Genomic DNA, 23,108 nt, shown 5'->3' on the forward strand with positions numbered 1-23,108 from the left:
GCAGGTAAATATCCCCAACAGGCAGGTAAATGTCCCCTATAGGCAGTATAGGTCCTAAATAGGCAGGTAAATACCCCCAATAGGCAGGTAAATGTCCCCAATAGGTAGTATAGATCCCCAATAGGCGGGTAAAGGTCCCCAACAGGCAGGTAAATGTCCCTAATAAGCAGCATAGGTCCCCAATTGGCATGATAGACCAGACCTGGCATTAAAAAAAAACACCAGTACTTACCTATGTCCCCCGCTGCTCTGAAGCCTTGCCAGCTCGACTCTGTCTTCTGACACAGGCGGCGTGACGTCATCAGGCCGCGCAGGTGGTGTGATGATAATCACGTTGTCTGTGCTACATATAGGAGGGCCGCGCATCGCCTTTCCTCACCGCCTCGTCGTTCCGCCCGCGATTAAAGGGCCTGCCGGCATTGAACTGTAATGAAGTTCAATGTCAGCTGGGCCCAGGGGCCAGATAAATGTCCTCGGCAGGCTGCATGTGGCCCGTGAGCCGTAGTTTTAGGACCCCTGGTACATACTATTATATTATCAGGGCCAAACATTTTGATCAAGAAGGGGTTGTCCTAGTAGTGGACAACCCCCTTAGTATATACCGAGGCCAACTTATTTGCTGCACAGCTGCTTCAGAACATGTCTTCACAGAGTAATGAACACAGTTTGCTTACACATTCTGTAGTGCTGCAGCATATTAGTTGCAGACATTCGTGAGTGAAATGTGATGGTACTGTGCTAGGAGTGTGAAACCTCGAGAAAGCATTAACCATGATTGGTGCATGCTGTTATTCAAGACAAAATTACTAATGAAAGTGGTGTGAGAACTTGAGATACAACTACATTCAGATTAAAGTGTTCAGGCTACAAACACATAGATTTCTGAAAGCCACATTTACATGAATAGGTCAGTCGCAGGATATTATGCAACTAATCTGTGAAGACAACCTTAGATTGCTTCAAAACACTGGAGATCTTGGTCACTACTTTGGTAAGGGCTGGTCTGGAAACAGAATGACTTGAAGAGGTTGAATCATCAAGACAATCGCTTTTTGAATTGAAGTTGGACCGATTTCAGAAAGCCCCTGCAATCAGCTATTATCCCCTGGGGAAGGTGCATTTGTTCATAAATAACCCCATTCATCAGTGGTAGTCTGGTAGCAGTACATGGAAAGTACTATCAATTCTATCTAATAGACGGGCTCCTGAGTGGCTAGACGCTTCTAATATGTTTTAATCTAACTAATCCTTACATGTTTAGCCTCAGCTATCAAATATTGAAGCTTCTGTCCTTTAATACCAGTCGTTGTTTGTTTTTTTGCACAGAGTTAGAGAGACATAACATCTTGGCTCCAGTGCTTTGGTGGTATGATAACAATGGCAAACAGCACAGTATAACACTTGAATATTTTGCACTAATTTGTTAGTGCAGTTTTATAACATAAGCTCTAACCTTTTCAAATACTTAGATGGCTTCAGTTTCACGCGGTCTTTTTCAGAATCCCATAGTTGTGTTTTGGAAGGTATTCTAGAAAAATATTTGTTGAAGTTGACAAAGTCAATTATGTCCTTGTTACATCGTCCTTAACTGCACATAAACAGCCCCTAGGTAAAACGTAGCTGTTGGATCACACGTTACCATGTAATGTATATATATTTAGAGCATGGCTGTGATGAAACAATACCATAAAAAAAGAACACCAGTGAGAACACTTAGGCTTCACAAATCCCATGGAAAACTGAATGGCCAGTCTGATCCTGTATGTAAAAACTGGTCACTGCAGTGATGTATTAGCAGCAGATCATTGTGCACAAGTCAGAGTGAGAGAAGGACAGAGCAAGGCAGGATTAACTTTGAAATCCTCCACTTTAAAGAGCTTAATGCGGACGTCTGATTTCAGTGTCAGGAGATCCTGGCAGCAAAGCTTTAGGCTTAGGAGCAGTTGGTACCTGTCACATTGAATCAGTATGTTGTTGGGGATGGTACAACAACTGTCAGGGGGCAGGGTCTTGTTTGGGCCAAAGGGGTCCAAAAATCTATTTAGTAAATTGTGTTGATCAATGAATAAAAATTGATCAGCTTACTCAAGAGCTAAGCATAGACTGCTCTTCTGTAAGCACACGTCTTCATACAGCATATGGTGTTACTCTCCAGCTCTTACTAATAACTTCAGGATTGTCTATAAATAGTATGTGATTATGCAATGGACTAAATCTCTGACTTTCTAATCGTGACCCTACACTACTTAAGCTGTGATGCTTGAACGAGATCAGCAATAGTAGTGTCAAAAATGTAGAACACTTGTATCCAATCACAACTTAATTTGAAAAGTAAATTTTCTATACAGAATTTTGTAATTATTTTGGTGCCACCAAACTTATTTATATTACCATACAGTATTCTGCTCCCAACTCCAAGCCCCAAAGCTGTAATATCCCCCTCCCTTTATCCTTAAGCTCAGAGACCCTAATGGGATTTCTTATGTCAGGTGATAACTGGGGATCTTTCAGTTCAGGGAGCTCATCTACCAGAAATCACAGAAAGAGAAAGGAAGGAAGAAGACGTGCATCGAGAGAGACATGTTAAAATATCAGAAGACAATTTTCGTATGCAACCTATCAAAGGAAACCACTAAATAGAATGTAAAGAGACAGGTGAGGTCCTTTGGACAGAGACAAGGATTAGATCATCACAGTACAACATCTCTGGAAAACTGGAATTTAAGAACAAGAGATTTAAAGCTGACATTCCCGTCAAAGGAGCCCATCGCATAATCTGCAAAAGCAACAGGGAACACAAGGCTACTAAACACAGTATAAGATTGCGGGACATCGTGGAGGGCAAGGAGGCTCCAGACAGAACATTACTTAGTCCCATACAACAGATTCTGGACGATAACGGAACAGACAGTGAAGAGTCCGAGATGGGAAGTGGAGCTAGTGCAGAAGACAAGGAGCTGGCAAAGAGATCTAAGGAGCTTGAGAAAAAGCTTCAAGAAGATGCAGCAATGGATGCCAAGACAGTAAAACTACTACTGCTCGGTGAGAAACTCTACATTTCATGGCGATTGGTAGATGGTGCACCACGATGGGGTGGATAATAAACTTAATAGTGGTCATCATTTTAGATTGTTGCCATTTTAGCAAAAAAGTACGGTACATACAAGTTGGAATGTTTACTCCTATTAACAATACTCAGAACGCTCACTTATAGCGTGACACATGATGTCATTAGCAAAACGTATCACATTGTTGGTTGCAATCCCTACATAAATCGCAGTATCTGCAACCAATTCTTTTTTAAGTTGCGCTTCCTTTAAGATATTTGCCACAACTTGAATTGGAAGCCATTATGTCAGATGTACATAGTTTTAGCCATCCGTCCTTTAATGTTCAGCTCCGTTTTCTCAAATACGACTAATTCCTCCAACAAACCTCGCTACGGCAAGACTTTACAGCTGTCTAGCCATGGATAGGCCATGTTTGTTTCAGGATGCTGCAATACAATACACATCAAAGGTCTCCTTATGAAACACTGAACAGTCAATGTGATCAATTTATCTCTAATATTGATATAATTACTCAACTTACCTCTAGTGAGGCCTGTACAATGATTATGAAACTAAAACAAGAATAGCATCTGACAGTCATTAGATTGAAGATAACGTAATCCAATTACATAATGAGTAATACCAGTAAGTTGTCAAATTACTGCAAAGCAAATTACAAGAGAAATACTGATCCTCTGCATCCTCGACTCATCAAATATTGCAGTTTAGGCAAAAACCCAACCTTAGTTTTGCTACATCAATTTCCTACTTAATTACTATCTGCATTGTAAAGGCCATTGATATTATGTCTAGTTTCATACCAGCATAACAGATTATTGGGGGTGCGCACAGTTGTATATTTTTTTCCCTACTTTTGATTAGTTTCGATCCTCCATCTCAAACACTTTTATTACAAGGTGATATAGCATGAAATATCTTATGATTGTAGATATATTTTCTAAATAGGTATCTCAGCCCCTCAGAAGGTACCTGGGTATCTAATTGGGAGATTATATATGCATATTCTTGGCACTTGGTGCATTTTGAGGCATAATTAGTGCAGTGGGCTTTCCTAAATTTCCTACTATTGCCTACATTAGGAAGGTACATGCAGTTTATGATGGACTTTGTCCACAATTAGGGTCCTCTAACAACATAGTTTGAGCTCAGCAACGAAAACATCTACATTCATACTACATATTATAGCAGGTGTCCCCATCCTGTGGCTCGCGGACCTGTCTCATGGGTGTGTCAATTTGTTGCATTAGTACCATGTCTAACAACAAACTGTTACAATTTATACAAGGACTTGCAGGTCCTTTATGTTTCCTTTTCCTTCTATCATATCCCACCCCTACCCCTCCTCCCCATCCTTGTCTATCCTTCCCAGTTAAAACTTTAAAATTTCAATAAAATATTTGGAAAAAGCACCATGTCTAACAAACCGCTATGAAGAGCAGGTCTCTAGATGGTGATTTTAGAGAGAATCCCTACAAAGAAGAGCAAACCTAAATGAACATACAATGGCTTAGCGGTTTGAGATAAATTAAGTCTGGTAAACTGGAGGTAGGATGATATGTCGAGTTACAGGGTTGCTATAAGTTGGATGCAATAGGGTGTGGTGGGAGTGATTGAATAACAAGTGGGAGTAAAGTGGGCAACCTCAGTGTGATTCCTATGGGGAACTTTTGGCTGTTATTATACCAGTAATGGGTGCTCTGGATATCACTATTGTGGAAGTTAGGGTGGAGGTATCTGAATATCACTACTCGAAGGGTAGAAGAGGGGGTGGGGGGCCTCTGGAAATGGTTTGTGACCCTCTCTCAGAGATCAATGTGGCTCAGATGGTTAGAAAGGTTGGGAACCACTGTATAATAGTATACTATTAAAGGATAAGAATGAAGAAGTCACCCAATTTATTGTAGCAATTGCATGGAGTTTGCTTGTTTCGGATGTGTTCATGTCGGTTCTTCTTTGAAAACACAAATAGGGCAAATAGCTTCCTATGAAATGGTCTCCAGTGTTCAAGCATGAGAAGATTAGAAAGTAGAATGTTTTCCCCACTTAGGACAATCTTTGTACATCTCTTTGAAATGTGTGGATATTATATATAAAACAGTAAGGGAAACAAATATGTATGTGATATACTCGCGTACAATAAATCTTTTTCTGTAGATCGTTAAAGTGAATCAGTCATCTTATTCATGCTGCCCAAACCATAGTCTGACTGCACGACAGCCGTATCAATTCAGAGAAAATATAGGTAGACCAGAAAACGGTAACTGAAGACGAGGCATTACTGGAGTCTCCATGTGATTGTCAGATCTCTCCTTCGTGTGTACATAAGTTGGTTCCTGTCAATCACCTACAGCGGCGATGCAAAGAGTCGGCAAAGGTCGAAGCCGGAATAATCTTGTCTCCTGGCTATCTCTCAGTCTTATCCTTTGAATCAGATTAAAAGAGATGCAAGTAACTCATCAAAGGGACAATTGGTGTCCCAAGTAACCATATACTATGGAGCCTCCTACACCTTATCATATATGAGAGAAATAATGCTAGTTTCTTTTCAGGGGCTGGAGAATCTGGAAAGAGCACTATTGTGAAGCAGATGAAGTGAGTAACAATATAACCATCCACTGCATAGACGTTTCACCACATACTACATTTCCCATAAATTATGTCTCTTCCTGATCCTATATCTCTAGTAATTTTACCAATCAATTTGATTAAGGATTATCCACCAAGACGGATACTCAGAACAAGAATGCTTGGAGTTCAAAGCGATTATCTACGGCAACATACTACAGTCAATCCTTGCTATAATCCGTGCTATGAGCACTCTTGGAATCGATTATGCTGAAGCAAGCAAAGCGGTACGTAAGGGTTAAAGGAAACCGATCACCTCAGAAAACAATGCTGTTGGGTCGCCTTACTGAAAGTGTAACTATCGTCAGACAATTAACGTAATCCCTTCACTTCCGCTTTTTTTTTTTTTTGCCCCCCCCCCCCCCTTCTTCCCAGAGCCATAACTTTTTTATTTTTCGGTCAATATGGCCATGTGAGGGCTTGTTTTTTCAGGGACGAGTGGTACTTCTGAACAACACCACTGATTTTGCCATGTAGTAGGAAAAAGATTCCAATTGCAATTCTGCAATTGTTTTTTTTACTATGTTCACCAAATGCTAAAACTGACCTGCCATTATGATTCTCCAGGTCACTGAGTTCATAGATACCAAACACGTCTAGGTTCTTTTGTTTAAGTGGTGCAAAACAAAATTCCTAATTTTTTTTTTTTTTTTTTTAATACAAACAAAAAACTAAAAAAGACACAATTTTTCGAGTCGCATATCGTTTCCATTTTTCAGCATCTGGTGCTGGGTGAGCCCTGCTACGTGTAGCAGAAATGATCATTTCCTATGAACGCTGGCCAGGGACTGGCGTCAATAGGACATCTGCAATGACAGGCATGAGGGTCTTCTGCTGATCCCCATCTGTCATGTCAACCCATTGGCACCCCACCATCATGTGACAAGTGTGCCAATGTGCGGGGTTTGTGATTTGCTTCTGGTGAGAGTTAAATGCTGCTGTCAGAAATTGACAGCGGCATTTTACATGTTACCAGCAGGTGGATAGTGATTCCATCCACAGCTGTTCAGGGCACACGATAACTGATCAAATCATGTCCCGGAAAAGATGTGGGCTCAGCACCGGAGCCCACATCAAAGGGAGGGGAATCTACTTATGTGTCATATGCTATGAAGGGGTTAATTCTACCCGAGAGCTGCCAGCTTTTAGTTATAGGCATTTTAATTGACTGTCAGTTCTGTAGTGTAACTGACTGTAGCCGCTCCATGCATGCCCCTATAACTGAAAGCTGGCAGCTCCCGGGAAGAAATAAGTTCATGTTCTCCCAGTAGCTGATATTTCAGCAAGGCAGCATTATACCGCTATTTACTTGCAGACAGAACCCTATATCTGCAGGTAAATAGCATTTTCCAATCTGACAGGTTCCCTTTATGTAATATTAACTTCCCTCTTATACACATAATTCTTAGGGAAGATTTATAAAAGGCGATCTCTAAAAATATGGAACAAAGTCACTGAAGACTTTTGAGATCTACTATCTGCATTTTTCATAGTCGGTTGCACGCATTGCATAGTAGTGATATGGTAAAATAAAACGTTGTCACCTTTCAAGTCCTCACCTACCCCACATCACATTGACTCTGGAGACTGAAGGTATGAGGAGTGCTTTGGTGCCGATATTACATTTCAACTACTGCTTGTCACATTTTAACAATGGTAGAGGGGTTTAGAAAACTATTTCTTACAAGTGTAATGCTGCGGTAGCACCATACGCAGTGAAGAGGCAGTGACCCACAAGGTTCAAACACAAAAAGTCTCTTTAATGTGTTACTTCACACACAAAGGTGCATAGCATTTTATAGTACACATCATCAAAGTTCAATACACACAGTTGCATCTCGTCTCAGTGCCCGTTTCATAGCACTATACATCATATGGCTTTTAGATGGCAGTCCCTAAACATGCCATATTACAGTCTCCAAACACAGCTTCACATGTTGCAGACACTACACACACCAGTCCTCCTCTGACTAGTTCCCGTGGGTGTCCTGCACCGCTGTATCACAGACTCTTTACTCACAGTCGTACACAGCCCAGGATATCCTCCGGATAGCAGCCGGACACCATATCCACCTGTTTGCAGTCTTTACACATGCCAGTCCTCTTTCGGGCACAGGACTGTCCACATCTGACTCTTTTGGGCACAGGACATCTACCTCTGATTCACCTCCAGGCACAGGACTGTCCACATCCGAGACCAGTTACCATGGACGACTTGCATCGCTGTATATGCTGCGAGTGCCAGGCTTTTCAGCTGCCAAAGCTGCTGGCTCCGCTGACCTGTGCTGCTTCACACAGCCAGCGATCTGCAGGCCTCTGCTCTGCACAACAGCACACACCAGACTGACACTGATGTTGCAGCTGACACACCCATACCCCTTACTGCAGTGTTTTTAACAAACCTGTGGCTTTCAACCACATGGAAAACCCAGACCGGAAATCCGTGACTGCCATGCACACCTATGGACTTCATCCATCTCCATGCACAACCTGGGGTGAATGCACAGTTACCCCTACATGTGACATGAGTCACTGCTTCACATATCCTCCCCCCCGTTCATACCTGTGAGATTGAACACTTGTTACCCCGTATGGGCATGAGTCAGGGCATCCATATGACCCTGTGACATCCCCGCTCAAAACAACATTTTCAGTCTCTCCTGCCAATACCTCTAGGGGAAGCCTATCGGGATTATGCTCACCCTAATTTGGCGACCCCTATGGCAGGTATCTCAACATTTTCGGGTTCTACGCCCCACACAGCACATACTCTGCTGCTTCCACTGCAGCTCCTGCTGCTGCAGAACCTCTTGCTGCAACTGCAGCTCCTGCTGCAGAACCTCTTGCTGCAACTGCAGCTCCTCCACAACGCAGACTTCATGGACCCGCAGATACACAGTAAATCTTCATAACCCCACCGAGTTACCGCCAGAAGCCTTCAATCTTCATGGCCCCGCCGAGCCACAGCAAGCTGTCTTGAAAATATTTTTCCAGCAGATTTGCACAATACTATGCAGCACGCTTTAGGGTATGCCTCAGTTCACACTGCCTGCATTCTCCACCATATGTAGTGCTGCGGTAGCACCGTATGCAGTGAACAGGCAGTGACCCACAAAGTTCAAACACAAAAGTCTCTTTAGTGTGTTACTTCACACAAAGGTGCATAGCATTTTAGAGTACACGTCATCAAAGTTCAATACACACAGTCGCATCTCGTCTCAGTGCCCGTTTCATAGCACTACACATCAAATTACTTTTAGATTGTAGTCCCTAAACATGCCATATTACAGTCTCCAAACACAGCTTCACATGTTGCAAACACTACACTCCAGTCCTCCTCTGACTAGTTCCCGTGGGTGTCCTGCACCGCTGTATCACAGACTCTTTACTCACACAGCCGTACACAGCCCACAATATCCTCTGCATAGCAGGCACCATATCCACCTTTTTGCAATCGTTTCACATGCCAGTTCTCTTTCGGGCACAGGACATCCACATCAGAGACCAGTTACCATGGACGACTTGCATCGCTATATACGCTGCGGGTGCCAGGCTGTTCAGCTGCCATAGCTGCTGGCTCTGCTGGCCTGTGCTGCTTCACACACACAGCCAGCGCTCTGCAGGCATCTACTCTGCACAACAGCACACACCAGACTGACACTGACGTTGCACCTGACATACCCTACCCCTTACTGCAGGGTTTTTAACAAACCTGTAAACTCGGAACGGAAATCCATGACTGCCATGCACACCTATGGACTTCATCCTTCTCCATGCACAACCTGGGGAGAACACACAACGACCCCTACCTGTGACATGAGTCACTGCCTCACACAAGTTACAGGTGCATCTCACAAAATTAGAATATCATCAAAAAGTTAATTTATTTCAGTTCTTCAATGCAAAAAGTGAAACTTATATTATAACTGCTGGTGTAGGTCCAAAGTGTTTTATCAAGACCAAAGTCAGCGCAGCCGTCTACCAGGAAATTTTAGAGCACTTCATGCTGCCCTCTACCGAAAAGCTTATTGAAGATAAAAATGTCATTCTCCAGCAGGACTTGGCACCTGTCCAGACTGCCAAAGGTACCAATTCCTGGTTTAAAAACAACAGTATCACTGTGCTTGATCAACGAGTAAGCTCGCCTGTCCTTAACCCCATAATCTATGGGGTATTGTCAAGAGGAAGATGAGAGACACCAGACCCAACAATGCAGATGAGCTGAATGCGGCTATCAAAGCAACCTGGGCTTCCATAACACCTCAGCAGTGCCACTGGCTGATCGCCTCCATGCCACGCTGCATTGATGCAGTAATTGATGCAAAAGGTGCCCCGACCAAGTATTGAGTGCATTTACTGAACATACATTTGAGTGGGCCAACATTTCGGATTTTAAAATTATTTTTTCAAGCTGGTGTTATAAAGTATTCTAATTTACTGAGATAATGACTTTTGGGTTTTCATTGGCTGTAAGCCATAATCATCAACATTAACAGAAATAAACACTTGAAATGCATCACTCTGCTTGTAATGACTATATAATAATTGAGTTTCATTTTTTTGTATTGAAGAACTGAAAGAAATTAACTTTTTAATGATATTCTAATTTTGTGAGATGCACCTGTACATATTAGTTAAAATTATGAGGGAAAAAAAAAGCAGAAGTGGATTTTGCTGTGGCTTGTGCTATGTGGGTAATACTGTTCTATGATAGGTGCAGCGTCCACAATATGGTCAGACAATGCAGGAAGCTCTTTTAGAAGTAGTAAACAGGTCTTCAGTAAGCGATACCCCTTCATTGCTAACATGCCCCAATACACCGAAGCGTTCCTGGATGTGTCACCATCCTAAATCCTCGGACACACTCTGCTGGCTGAAAGCGTTAATTACATGTCTGTCTGTCACTAGCTAGGATGACTAACCAATTGATTTACCAGTGAACTGAAATTCATTTTTGTACACAGGATGATGGGCGTCTCCTTTGCCACCTTGCAGACTCCATTGAAGAGGGCACAATGCCTCAAGAGCTTGTGGATGTGATCAAAAGTCTCTGGAAAGATGATGGGGTGCAAGCCAGTTTTGAAAGAGCAGCAGAATACCAACTCAATGACTCTGCAGCATAGTGAGTGTCAACATACCACAAGAGCTATAAAAATACTTCACACTGTGGAAAGTTAGATTGGGTGTTTTTTCCTCTGTCTCCCAGTAATACTGAAAGTTATAGTCATAAGTTTACTGCCTGGTTCTTTTTCTGTGTAAATCTGCAAAGAGCAATATTATTAAGCTGCGCACCTCCTACACTTTGTCTTTGATAAATTAATGTAAAAGTGCTTTGTTTCACCGATTATGGCAAATGGAGATCCGGCACATTTTCACATACAGTCACTGCTTCCTTCTTACTATACCCAGGCCGATCACAGCCCAAAAGTGAATAGTCCCACTCCTGTGCTTAGACTAAACCATCACTCCAGCGGGTTTTCTTTTACTCCAGCGCTGGAGTGGAATCACTAATCCATGTTCCCTGCCTCTAGTAATATACTTACCAGCCGCTGTCTTCAGCTGTGCCCGATTCTGATTCCAACCATCTTGTGACCGCAACTTCCCACTGACCGGTAATGGTCAAAAGGTCTCAATCTAAGCCGATGAGAGCCTCGTCCTGGTTCTCAGACTTACATTGATTAGTGACTACTGACTCACCCAGCAAACACTGCAGCGGCAGGTCACTCATGCAGAAGATGACTGAAGCGGCACCAATAACAGATGAAGATGGAGGCTGGTGAGTATATTACTAGTGGCAGGTAACAGATTACTGACACCACTCCAGTGGTACAAAAAATAATGGAGGTGAGGGTTAAAAGATTATTCTCAACATTAGTCTTCAGTAGCACACAGCTCTCCATCTTCTTACTGCTGGGGGAAGGTCTAGCTCTGTAGCATAGTCCTTCTGAAGTACCTAATGTGCTAACGTAACACATTACAAGCGCTTGGCTCTTGGAGAGTGAGCAGTGATTAGAACTGATCTGGACTAGGGACAGGACTTGAGATTTTACAAAACTGATGGCAAATCTGGATCTGGCCCCGACAGTGAGGGAGAGGTGAGCAACTGTATAATTGCTGCAAAATCAGCACTCCTGCTATGCATGGATGAGGGGCAACACCCTGAAACATATGTCTGCAAATGGAGATTGTTTCCGCTTAGCCCAAATCACGTGGCAGAGTTCATTAAAGGGTCAATATTGACTCTTAGGATTGCTACATCCGATAGGTAACACTAGAATTTTTGTCTTCTTTCTTTCTGAACTGGCTATTTACAGATTTAAATTTCCCAGAGGAGCATTGCATGTCCCACAAGTCTGTCTATGCCAATTGGTTCTCTCCAGAAAGGAGACTCTTCACCCCATAAACCCCATCATTGGCTTTTAAGGGTATGTGCACATGACGGCTTTTAGACACTGACGTACCTTTTGAAGAAGATGCCTCTGTAAAACGCTGGTGATGTTGTCCTTGAAACTTCTTTTTGGACATCTCTTTGGACATGTTTTACCTAACCCCACATATAAACAATGATGTTACAAGTATGTAGCAACATGCACGTAAAGATCTCGCAGAGGCGGCTGTACATTAATTTTGTGCCACTATTTACTTCTGCGTATTGTTCCAACATTTTACTGGCTTTTTTCTTATCAAATTAGTTACCTCAACCAACTGGATAGGATCACAGCACCTGGTTACCTCCCAAATGAGCAAGATGTTCTCCGTTCCCGTGTGAAAACAACAGGAATCATAGAATCACAGTTCTCATTTAAAGATCTACACTTCAGGTTTGTCCATTTGGCATTCTAAATAAGAAGCGTAATGGTAGGCATCAATAACCATACTTGCTAATATGACAATTCAATGTATTCACTTGTGGCACTGTGAAGGTATAGGCTTAGCCAACACAAATTCATAACTCACAATTCCTCCAAAACAAATGATCCAAGATCATCAGTATATGTTTTGTGACTAGACTGAACATAACGCGTATCCACCAGTAATGAACTTCAAGCAAGAACACATTATTTCAGATGTTTCAGCTAGTAGAATATATGGCCCCAATGATTAACCGAGGTTGACGACCATCTGGAAATTTGTGGACAGTTCGTAAACGTAGGGTACTTATTTGCCCATGTCTGTGTGAAAAAAAAATTATTATGATTGCAATTATCCCCATTTTACAGTTCACAGTGTGAGCAACTAATGTCTTCATACCAGAATTATGGGCTGTAGACATCACTTATAATCATCATTTATTATGACTTTCCAAAAATCTTGACAATCCCTCAACTTTTAAGGCTATGTGCACACGTCAGGATTTCTTGCAGAAATTTCCTGAACAAAACCAGACATTTTTCTGCAAGAAATCTGCATGCATTTTTTTTCGCGTTTTTTTCCGGAGGTTCCCAATGCAATAATATAGTGGGAAATTCACAAAATTAATGAAAATGCTGCGTTTTTTACCGCATATGCACAAAAATTGCGGAATGCATTATAAATGAATGCGTTTAAGCGTTTTTATCGTGTTTTTATCGCGAAAAATCCTGAACGTGTGCACACAGCCTAATAAGCTGTCAAGAAAAAATTAAATTCAAGTTTGCAATCCTATGACCAACTGGTGGAGGTCCAACTGTTCTGGTCTGTGCCAAACAGTAGAACAAATTGTTAGTCCCTCAGCTAAAGAGCAGTGCCATTGTGTTGCCTGTTAAAGACACAATGGTTTCTAATCATCTGCATAGACAGCCATTATAGTTAATTCAGGGCCATATATCTTCTTTGATATACTGATCATAAAACCAAGTGATGTATTGCTGATGTGTTTAATGTAACCATATTAAAAGAATATAAGACTTTTCTGTGTTAACACTCCGATACGGTTGACTTTTATAGAATGTTTGACGTCGGTGGACAGAGATCAGAACGAAAGAAATGGATACACTGTTTTGAAGGCGTCACCTGCATTATATTCTGTGGAGCACTAAGTGCATATGACATGGTCCTGGTGGAGGATGAGGAAGTGGTAGGCGACGCTTGGGTTATAATGGTTTTATTCTACTATGCGAGGGACTATGTTTGTACAGGATTCCGTTCATAAACCAGATGAAATACACTGATGGCTGCGTACCATCTCCACTTACACTATGTAAAGGACTAAGAAAATGGTTTTCCCAATCCAATGTGTTTTAATATTAATATCTCTTGGGGAGGGAGGGGGAGAAAAGATGGAAATTGTGCTTATAATAAAACAATAACATATTAAAAGGGTTTCATAGAAATGCTGCTCGAGACATGTGTCACCTGTCATGTTTGGTAGCAGCATCATGAAGGAGCACAACTTATCAGCTCACTCAGCCTGACAGGTTTTCCAGAGGACACTGATAAAGGAGATACTGTAAACAGAAGAGCAAGGAAGGTGACTGCGCAGAGCGGATTTCTCGCTCTTCTGGCCGATATCCCGATCAGGCTGAGTGATCAGATAAGCTATGCTTGTTCATGATGCTGCCTCCTCAGTGGTTCTCAAACTGCAACCCCCAAGTTTCTGTTTTTTAAAGACAATATTAATAGGAGGAGAGTCACTGAAGGTTCAGTGATCTGTCATTTAAGCCAGAATGATGACGATGAGGCCAGAGCAACATAACCCCTCCCCCCCACCAGTCCCACCCCGGAGCACGAGAATATCATTAACTCAAAACATAAAACACAGATTAAACTACCACAGGATGGATTTCATCACAGGTATCATTTTAATCAGTAGAACGCCGACCTGACAGTGTCTGTAGTTTACTGAGCACAATCCCGATGACAGGTTCCATTTAAAATATGTTTTTTTCCAACATTACTCAAATTTTGCTCTAAGGCAGACAATTTGATTAAAGTGAGTCTGGCTGTAGAAAATGATTGTTTAAACCAAGCACAGGCGCTTATTGCAACCTAACCAAGCACAGGCGCTTATTGCAACCTTCTTGTGGCCAAACAGTTCAGTGAACGTTCCCACCAATTTGCTTTCCATTTATCTCTGCCCGTTTCTGGTTCTTGCAATGTCAGGAGTTGTCCATCAAGAAAGAGGGGGTGGAGATAGATGCAAAACAAGTACGTGGAAAGGTGCATGCTAGTGTTTGGCTATACAAAGGGTGCAGCAAGCGCCTGTGCATGGTTTGAACAGTCTTTTGTGTTAATATACTTACTTTAAATAACAAAGGAGCCTACACTCACCAGTTATATCTCCCCCTATCACTGTTTACTTGGCTGCTTGGAGAATGTGCTCTTCACAAATGACCTATCTACCTAAACAATAGCTGTATAAGGTCAAGGTCAGCAATTGGCTGAAGCAGTCACCTGTCATTTCATTATAATGTCTGCCTTTAACCCACCCTTTGATGATACTGAAAAACCCCTAAACAAAAAGTGGCAAAGTAAAAAAAAATAAGAATCCTCTTTTTCTTTTTACAGAACCGGATGCACGAGTCGCTTCATCTGTTCAACAGCATTTGTAACCACAAGTTCTTTGCTGCGACGTCGATAGTGCTTTTCCTTAACAAGAAGGATCTTTTTGAAGTGAAAATTAAAAAAGTTCATTTAAGCATCTGTTTCCCAGACTATGATGGTGAGTGCCATGACATCTACTCAAAATCAAGACGTGTCCTGCCATACTGAATCAATGTCTAATGTCCCGACGTTTCCCCCTGGGTGCATAAACATGTATGTGTTTTCTGTGCTGTGACAGGTCCAAACACGTTTGAAGATGCGGGCAATTATATCAAGTTACAGTTTCTGGATTTGAACATGCGGAAAGATGTCAAGGAGATCTACGGCCACATGACCTGTGCCACAGACACGCAAAACGTTAAATTTGTGTTTGATGCGGTGACTGATATCGTCATCAAGGAGACACTGAAGGACTGTGGGCTCTTCTGAATTTCACAGTAGTTCTTGCTGAGAAACTATCCTCCTATTCTTTTCTGAAACAGGATTGTAACCAGTAACAAGAGCCCAAAAGGTTGCATTTTGTGTAAGCATTGGCAACCCTTCCATACTAATAATTATATAGTACAGCAGTACAAGTATGTAGGTGGTGTTGTTTACCAGCTCTGCAAAAAACACTAAACAGGTAGCAGATCTGCAACCGGCAGCTATGCCAAAATAAGACATCCCATTGCTTATCATACACTGCTTTCTATGGGCTGCAGATATTCTATCAGACATGACAAATTGCCCCAAAATAAAAAAAGGATAACGGGTTCTCACAGCTTTGCCCCAAACACTACCTGGACCTATAGAATACATCCTACTGAACTTTGGAGTACTTCCAGTTGTCGCCATGTCAGCCTTCCTTGTCAATACACAGACGAAAAGGATCTTTAGACTAGAAAATGATCTGATGAAATCCTGTAATTAGACGTATAATGTCTCACTGAGAAGTGAAAGATGAAGTCAAGGTAAGAGGAGCCATCAACTCGCCATGGTTTGAGCAATAAAAAATAAAAAAACACAGAAGAAAAAACCACAGCACAATTTTGCATGTCTCACCATTTTAATACTGTATACAAATAAAAATAAGAGTGCGAAGTGCAGAGAAATGGAGTGTCTGCGTGTAATGCAAAGAGAAACTTCAGTACAAAGGTTGACAGCATTAAGGTGTGTAACTGATCTGTTGCAGGCAGACATGAAAACGTTAGCGGCAACTAAACTTTAAATCTAGAACCTTGGTGTTTGGCACCAGGCATACAAAGGCATGCATCCGAGCAGGCGGCAGGGCGGGAAACCACAGGTCCCAAGAAGATGAGGAGCAGGCGGGCAGGTAGGTGGCTGTAACCTGTGACAGCAGCAATGGCAACTTTACATATGTGAAAAGAAGACAAGCCATGGAAAGGACACTTGAATTTGGGTGAAGGTGCTCATTGGCTACAGCAGTAGCTTAAATAATGGAATTGAACATATAGTAGATGCCAAGCAAAAAGACACTACTCGGTGCTGGGAATGGTTTAAGTATAAAATTCATTAGGCATAATGGTGTAACCATCCATGGTGAGAGCAAGAATAAGTCTCATCATCCTCTATCCACGTCAAATAATCTCCCACTGCAAAATAATAATAATAAAAAAACAAAAAAACTGAAAAAATCTCATGGACAGATAAATGCAACACTGGGATTGGCAAATGTCATAACCTCAAAAAAAGACCTTGGAATGCATTAGAAATCATAGACTCCTATCGCAGAAGTGGCCTTTCTTCACAGATTGACTAATCAGCAGCCAAAAAGGAAGATTCCTAGTATGGATAGGATAGATCTGTAACAGTCCAGTCATTCAGAAGGATGAAATACTTGAGACATTGACATAGTGGTAACAGAGAGCAGCTCACAGTTCTGGCCAAAGACAGTCACGTCAGGGTGGAGGCTGCATATGCAAAGGGATCAAGTAGGGCCTCTGGGGGGGAACAGGGGTGGCTTGTGCATAGAGAGATACCTCACCCCTCATGTAGCAGGCCCCAGAATTAGCCATCAGGCTTCCACAGTGTGATCTGAAAAGGAAATGGAAGACAAGAGATGAAGAGAAAATATATATATATATTTATATAAATAAGACTGCATCACACAGACACCTAGATGACGTCTTGTGAGGATTTAGCGTCTTTACAAATAAGCTCTATTACCATAAACCAGCGTATTAAAGGATGACTTCTGGTGAGCATGTGTCCAAACAACCTTCTAGGCTTGTAGCCAGTATGTGAGGGATTACTATAGCTAGCCCATCTAATTAGGTAATATACTCATCGAGGCATCTGACAGGGGCCTCTCGTACTGTCTAAAGATCCTGTTTGGATCTGTCAGCTTAAGTATTCTGCCCTACATGAGGACGCCTAATACAGCTACAGGGACGGACTACAAGTAGCCAAAATGTCAAGCGCAGCAAACCCATCAGACACACAGCTCTCACTCAATGCACACTGCAAACAAAGCGTGGAAAGAGCACACTGGGCACAGGTTGGAGAGTCCGGTACATTCACATGAGGAACGTGATTTGAGATGTTCAGACACCGGATCTATTAAAATGAACTGGTAAATAATAATAATAATAATAATTTTTATTTATATAGCGCCAACATATTCCGCAGCGCTTTACAACTTATAGAGGGGACTTGTACAGACAATAGACATCACAGCATAACAGAAATCACAGTTCAAAACAGATACCAGGAGGAATGAGGGCCCTGCTCGCAAGCTTACAAACTATGAGGAAAAGGGGAGACACGAGAGGTGGGTGGTAACAATTGCTTTAGTTATTTGGACCAGCCATAGTGTAAGGCTCGGGTGTTCATGTAAAGCTGCATGAACCAGTTAACTGCCTTAAGGTACCTTCACACTGAACAACTTAACAACGCTAACGATAGCGATCCGTGACGTTGCAGCGTCCTGGATAGCGATATCGTTGTGTTTGACACGCAGCAGCGATCAGGATCCTGCTGTGACATCGTTGGTCGGAGCTAGAAGGCCAGCACCTTATTTCGTCGCTCGATCTCCTGCTGACATCGCTGAGTCGGCGTGTGTGACGCCGATTCAGCGATGTATTCACTGGTAACCAGGGTAAACATCGGGTTACTAAGCGCAGGGCCGCGCTTAGTAACCCAATATTTACCCTGGTTACCAGTGTAAATGTAAAAAAACCCAAACACTACATACTTACATTCCGGTGTCTGTCGGGTCCCCCGGCGTTCTGCTTCCCTGCACTGTCAGCGCCGGCTGGCCGTAAAGCAGAGCACAGCGGTGACGTCACCGCTCTGCTTTACGGCCGGCGCTTACAGTGCAGGGAAGCAGAACGCCGGGGGACCCGACAGACACCGGAATGTAAGTATGTAGTATTTGGTTTTTTTTACATTTACACTGGTAACCAGGGTAAACATCGGGTTACTAAGCGTGGCCCTGCGCTTAGTAACCCGATGTTTACCCTGGTTACCCGGGGACTTCGGCATAGTTGGTCGCTGGAGAGCTGTCTGTGTGACAGCTCTCTTGCGACCACAAAGCGACACTGCAGCGATCGGCATCGTTGTCTAGATCGCTGCAGCGTCGCTAAATGTGACGGTACCTTTAGTATGTAGCAGTACAGACACAGAGTGCTATTAACTGCATAAAGTGTATGAGAACATGATGCGAGGAACCTGATTATGGGTTTTTTGTGTTTTTTATGATAGGCTACACAGGAATAGTTAGGTTAATGCGTTGATGCGGTAGGCCAATCTGAACAAATGAGTTTTTAGGGCACGCTTAAAACTGTTGGAATTGGGGATTAATCGTATTAACCTAGGTAGTGCATTCCAAAGAATCGGCGCAGCACGTGTAAAGTCTTGGAGACGGGAGTGGGAGGTTCTGATTATTGAGGATGCTAATCTGAGGTCATTAGCGGAGCGGAGGGCACGGGTAGGTTGGTAGACTGAGACCAGAGAGGAGATGAAGGGTGGTGCTGAGCCATGGAGTGCTTTGTGGATGAGGGTAGTAGTTTTGTACTGAATTCTGGAGTGGATGGGTAGCCAGTGTAATGACCCAAATAAGCGACAAAAAAAAGAAATTATATGAAGGTTTCAGGAGATGAACAAAACATAAGGGGTATTGTGAATTGTCATCATCAGATACAATCACAAAGGCTTACAATTAATTTGTACAGGACAAAAAGGCAGACGCAGAGGAGTGTATTTTCAGTACAGGTGCGATACGGCAAAATATCAGATCGCACTCAGACCAATGTTAGCCTATGGGACAGAGCGCATGTCTGATTATTTCCTTGGACAGAGACCGTACAACTTTTAACCCCTTTCTGTCATTAGACGTACTATTCCGTCCATGTGGGGTGGGCCCTACTTCCCAAGGACGGAATAGTACGTCATACGCGATCGGCCGCGCTCACGGGGGGAGCGCGGCCGATCGCGGCCGGGTGTCAGCTGACTATCGCAGCTGACATCCGGCACTATGTGCCAGGAGCGGTCACGGACCGCCCCCGGCACATTAACCCCCGGCACACCGCGATCAAACATGATCGCGGTGTGCCGGCGGTATAGGGAAGCTTCGCGCAGGGAGGGGGCTCCCTGCGTGCTTCCCTGAGACCCCCGGAGCAACGCGATGTGATCGCGTTGCTCCGAGGGTCTCCTACCTCCCTCCTCGCCGCAGGTCCCGGATCCAAGATGGCCGCGGCATCCGGGTCCTGCAGGGAGGGAGGTGGCTTACCGAGTGCCTGCTCAGAGCAGACACTTGGTAAGCCTGCAGCCCTGCACAGCAGTTCGCAGATCTGGCAGAGTGCTGTGCACACTGCCAGATCATCGATCTGTGATGTCCCCCCCTGGGACAAAGTAAAAAAAAAAAAAAAAAAAAAAAAAAAGGCCACATGTGTAAAAAAAAAATTAAAAAAAAATTCCTAAATAAATAAATTAAAAAAAAAAATTATTCCCATAAATACATTTCTTTATCTAAATTAAAAAAAAATGAAACAATAAAAGTACACATATTTAGTATCGCCGCGTCCGTAACGACCCCACCTATAAAACTATATCACTAGTTAACCCCTTCAGTGAACACCGTAAAAAAAAAAAAAAAAAAAAACGAGGCAAAAAACAACGCTTTATTCTCATACCGCCAAACAAAAAGTGGAATAACACGCGATCAAAAAGACGGATATAAATAACCATGGTACTGCTGAAAACGTCATCTTGTCCCGCAAAAAACGAGCCGCCATACACCATCATGAGTGAAAAAATAAAAAAGTTATAGTCCTCAGAATAAAGCGATGCCAAAATAATTATTTTTTCTATAAAATGGCTTTTATCGTATAAAAGCGCCAAAACAAAAAAAAATTATATAAATGAGATATCGCTGTAATCGTACTGACCCGACGAATAAAACTGCTTTATCAATTTTACCAAATGTGGAACGGTATAAACGCCTCCCCCAAAAGAAATTCATGAATAGCTGGTTTTTGGTCATTCTGCCTCACAAAAATCGGAATAAAAAGCGATCAAAAAAATATCCCGTGCCCGAACATGTTACCAATAAAAACGTCAACTCGTCCCACAAAAAAAAAGACCTCACATGACTCTGTGGTCTCAAATATGGAAACATTATAGCTCTCAAAATGTGGTAACGCAAAAAATATTTTTTGCAATAAAAAGCGTCTTTCAGTGTGTGATGGCTGCCAACCATAAAAATCCGCTAAAAAACCCGCTATAAAAGTAAATCAAACCCCCCTTCATCACCCGCTTAGTTAGGGAAAAATTAAAAAAATGTAAAAAATGTATTTATTTCCATTTTCCCAATAGGGTAAGGGCTAGGGTTAGGATTAGGGCTAGAGTTGGGGCTAAAGTTAGGGTTAGGATTACATTTACGGTTGGGAATAGGGTTGGGATTAGGGTTAGGGGTGTGTCTGGGTTAGAGGTGTGGTTAGGGTTACCGTTGGGATTAAGGTTAGGGGTGTGTTTGGATTAGGGTTTCAGTTATAATTGGGGGGTTTCCACTGTTTAGGCAAATCAGGGGCTCTCCAAACGTGACATGGCGTCCGATTTCAATTCCAGCCAATTCTGCGTTGAAAAAGTAAAACAGTGCTTCTTCCCTTCCAAGCTCTCCCGTGCGCCCAAACAGGGGTTTACCCCAACATATGGGGTATCAGCGTACTCGGAACACATTGGAGAACAACTTTTGGGGTCCAATTTCTCCTGTTACCCTTGGGAAAATACAAAACTAGGGGCTAAAAAATAATAAAAAATAATTTTTTTTTATTTGCATGGATCTGCGTTATAAACTGTAGTGAAACACTTGGGGGTTCAAAGCTCTCACAACACATCTAGATGAGTTCCTTAGGGGTTCTACTTTCCAAAATGGTGTCACTTGTGGGGGGTTTCTACTGTTTAGGTACATTAGGGGCTCTGCAAACGCAATGTGACGCCTGCAGACCATTCCATCTAAGTCTGCATTCCAAATGGCGCTCCTTCCTTTCCGAGCCCTCCCATGCGCCCAAACGGTGGTTCCCCCCCACATATGGGGTATCAGCGTACTCAAGACAAATTGGACAACAACTTTTGGGGTCCAATTTCTCCTGTTACCATTGGGAAAATACAAAACTGGGGGCTAAAAAATAATTTTTTGGGGAAATTTTTTATTTTTTTTATCTTCACCGCTCTGCGTTATAAACTGTAGTGAAACACTTGGGGGTTCAAAGTTCTCACAACACAACTAAATAAGTTCCTTGGGGGGTCTAGTTTCCAATATTGGGTCACTTGTGGGGGGTTTATACTGTTTAGGTACATTAGGGGCTCTGCAAACGCAATGTGACGCCTGTAGACCAATCCATCTAAGTCTGCATTGCAAATGATGATCCTTCCCTTCCGAGCTCTGCCATGCGCTCAAACGGTGGTTCCCCCCCAGATATCAGGTATCAGCGTACTCAGGACAAATTGGACAACAATATATAGGGTCCAATTTCTCCTGTTACCCTTGGAAAAATACAAAACTGGGGGCTAAAAAATAATTTTTGTGGAAAAAAAATATTTTTTATTTGCACGGCTCTGCGTTATAAACTGTAGTGAAACACTTGGGGGTTCAAAGCTCTCACAACACATCTAGATGAGTTCCTTAGGGGGTCTACTTTCCAAAATGGTGTCACTTGTGGGGGGGTTTTACTGTTTAGGTACATTAGGGGCTCTGGCAAACGCAATGTGATGCCTGCAGACCATTCCATCTAAGTCTGCATTCCAAATGGCGCTCCATCCCTTCCGAGCCCTCCCATGTGCCCAAACGGTGGTTCCCCCCCACATATGGGGTATCAGCGTACTCAGGACAAATTGGACAACAACTATTGGGGTCCAATTTCTCCTGTTACCCTCGGGAAAATACAAAACTGGGGGCTAAAAATAATTTTTGTGGGAAAAAAATTGTGTTTTATTTTTACGGCTCTGCATTATAAACTTCTGTGAAGCACTTGGTGGGTCAAAGTGCTCACCACACATCTAGATAAGTTCCTTAGGGGGTCTACTTTCCAAAATGGTGTCACTTGTGGGGGGGCTTCAATGTTTAGGCACATCAGTGGCTCTCCAAACGCAACATGGCGTCCCATCTCAATTCCTGTCAATTTTGCAGTGAAAAGTCAAACGGCGCTCCTTCGCTTCCGAGCTCTGTCATGCGCCCAAACAGTGGTTTACCCCTACATATGGAGTATCGGCGTACTCAGGACAAATTGTATAACATCTTTTGGGGTCCATTTTTTCCTGTTACCCTTGGTAAAATAAAGCAAATTGGAGCTGAAGTAAATTTTGTGTGAAAAAAAGTTAAATGTTCATTTTTATTTAAACATTCCAAAAATTCCTGTGAAACACCTGAAGGGTTAATAAACTTTTTGAATG

General features: G+C 42.6%; 2 protein-coding genes across 2 annotated transcripts in view; one reads left to right on the forward strand and one right to left on the reverse strand.

Annotated features, from left to right (window-relative positions):
- Positions 1-2,643: 2,643 nt before the first annotated feature.
- GNAT2 (G protein subunit alpha transducin 2) lies at positions 2,644-16,113 on the forward strand. Its single transcript, XM_077295248.1, has 8 exons — positions 2,644-3,042; positions 5,621-5,663; positions 5,782-5,923; positions 10,661-10,818; positions 12,389-12,517; positions 13,623-13,752; positions 15,183-15,336; positions 15,457-16,113. The coding sequence occupies exons 1-8, from the start codon at positions 2,925-2,927 to the stop codon at positions 15,645-15,647; spliced, it is 1,065 nt and encodes a 354-aa protein (XP_077151363.1). The 5' UTR covers positions 2,644-2,924; the 3' UTR covers positions 15,648-16,113.
- A 131-nt stretch (positions 16,114-16,244) lies between these two features.
- The window catches only part of GNAI3 (G protein subunit alpha i3), a 49,223-nt gene continuing 42,359 nt past the window's right edge, over positions 16,245-23,108 (reverse strand). The window contains exon 9 of the mRNA XM_077295247.1: positions 16,245-17,252. The gene's annotated coding sequence lies outside the window, so the exon portion shown is untranslated. The remainder of the gene's footprint in view (positions 17,253-23,108) is intronic.

The sequence above is a fragment of the Ranitomeya variabilis genome, chromosome 3, assembly GCF_051348905.1.
Source record: "Ranitomeya variabilis isolate aRanVar5 chromosome 3, aRanVar5.hap1, whole genome shotgun sequence".
In the NCBI taxonomy this organism is placed as follows: Eukaryota; Metazoa; Chordata; class Amphibia; order Anura; family Dendrobatidae; genus Ranitomeya; species Ranitomeya variabilis.

Excerpts from the sequence above, each read along its gene's own strand:
- GNAT2 (XM_077295248.1), top strand. The coding sequence starts at position 2,925 with ATGGGAAGTGGAGCTAGTGCAGAAGACAAGGAGCTGGCAAAGAGATCT. Across the intron at positions 12,518-13,622 it reads TTTAAAGATCTACACTTCAG|AATGTTTGACGTCGGTGGAC; the intron begins GTTTGTCCATTT and ends TGACTTTTATAG. Across the intron at positions 13,753-15,182 it reads TGGTGGAGGATGAGGAAGTG|AACCGGATGCACGAGTCGCT; the intron begins GTAGGCGACGCT and ends TTCTTTTTACAG.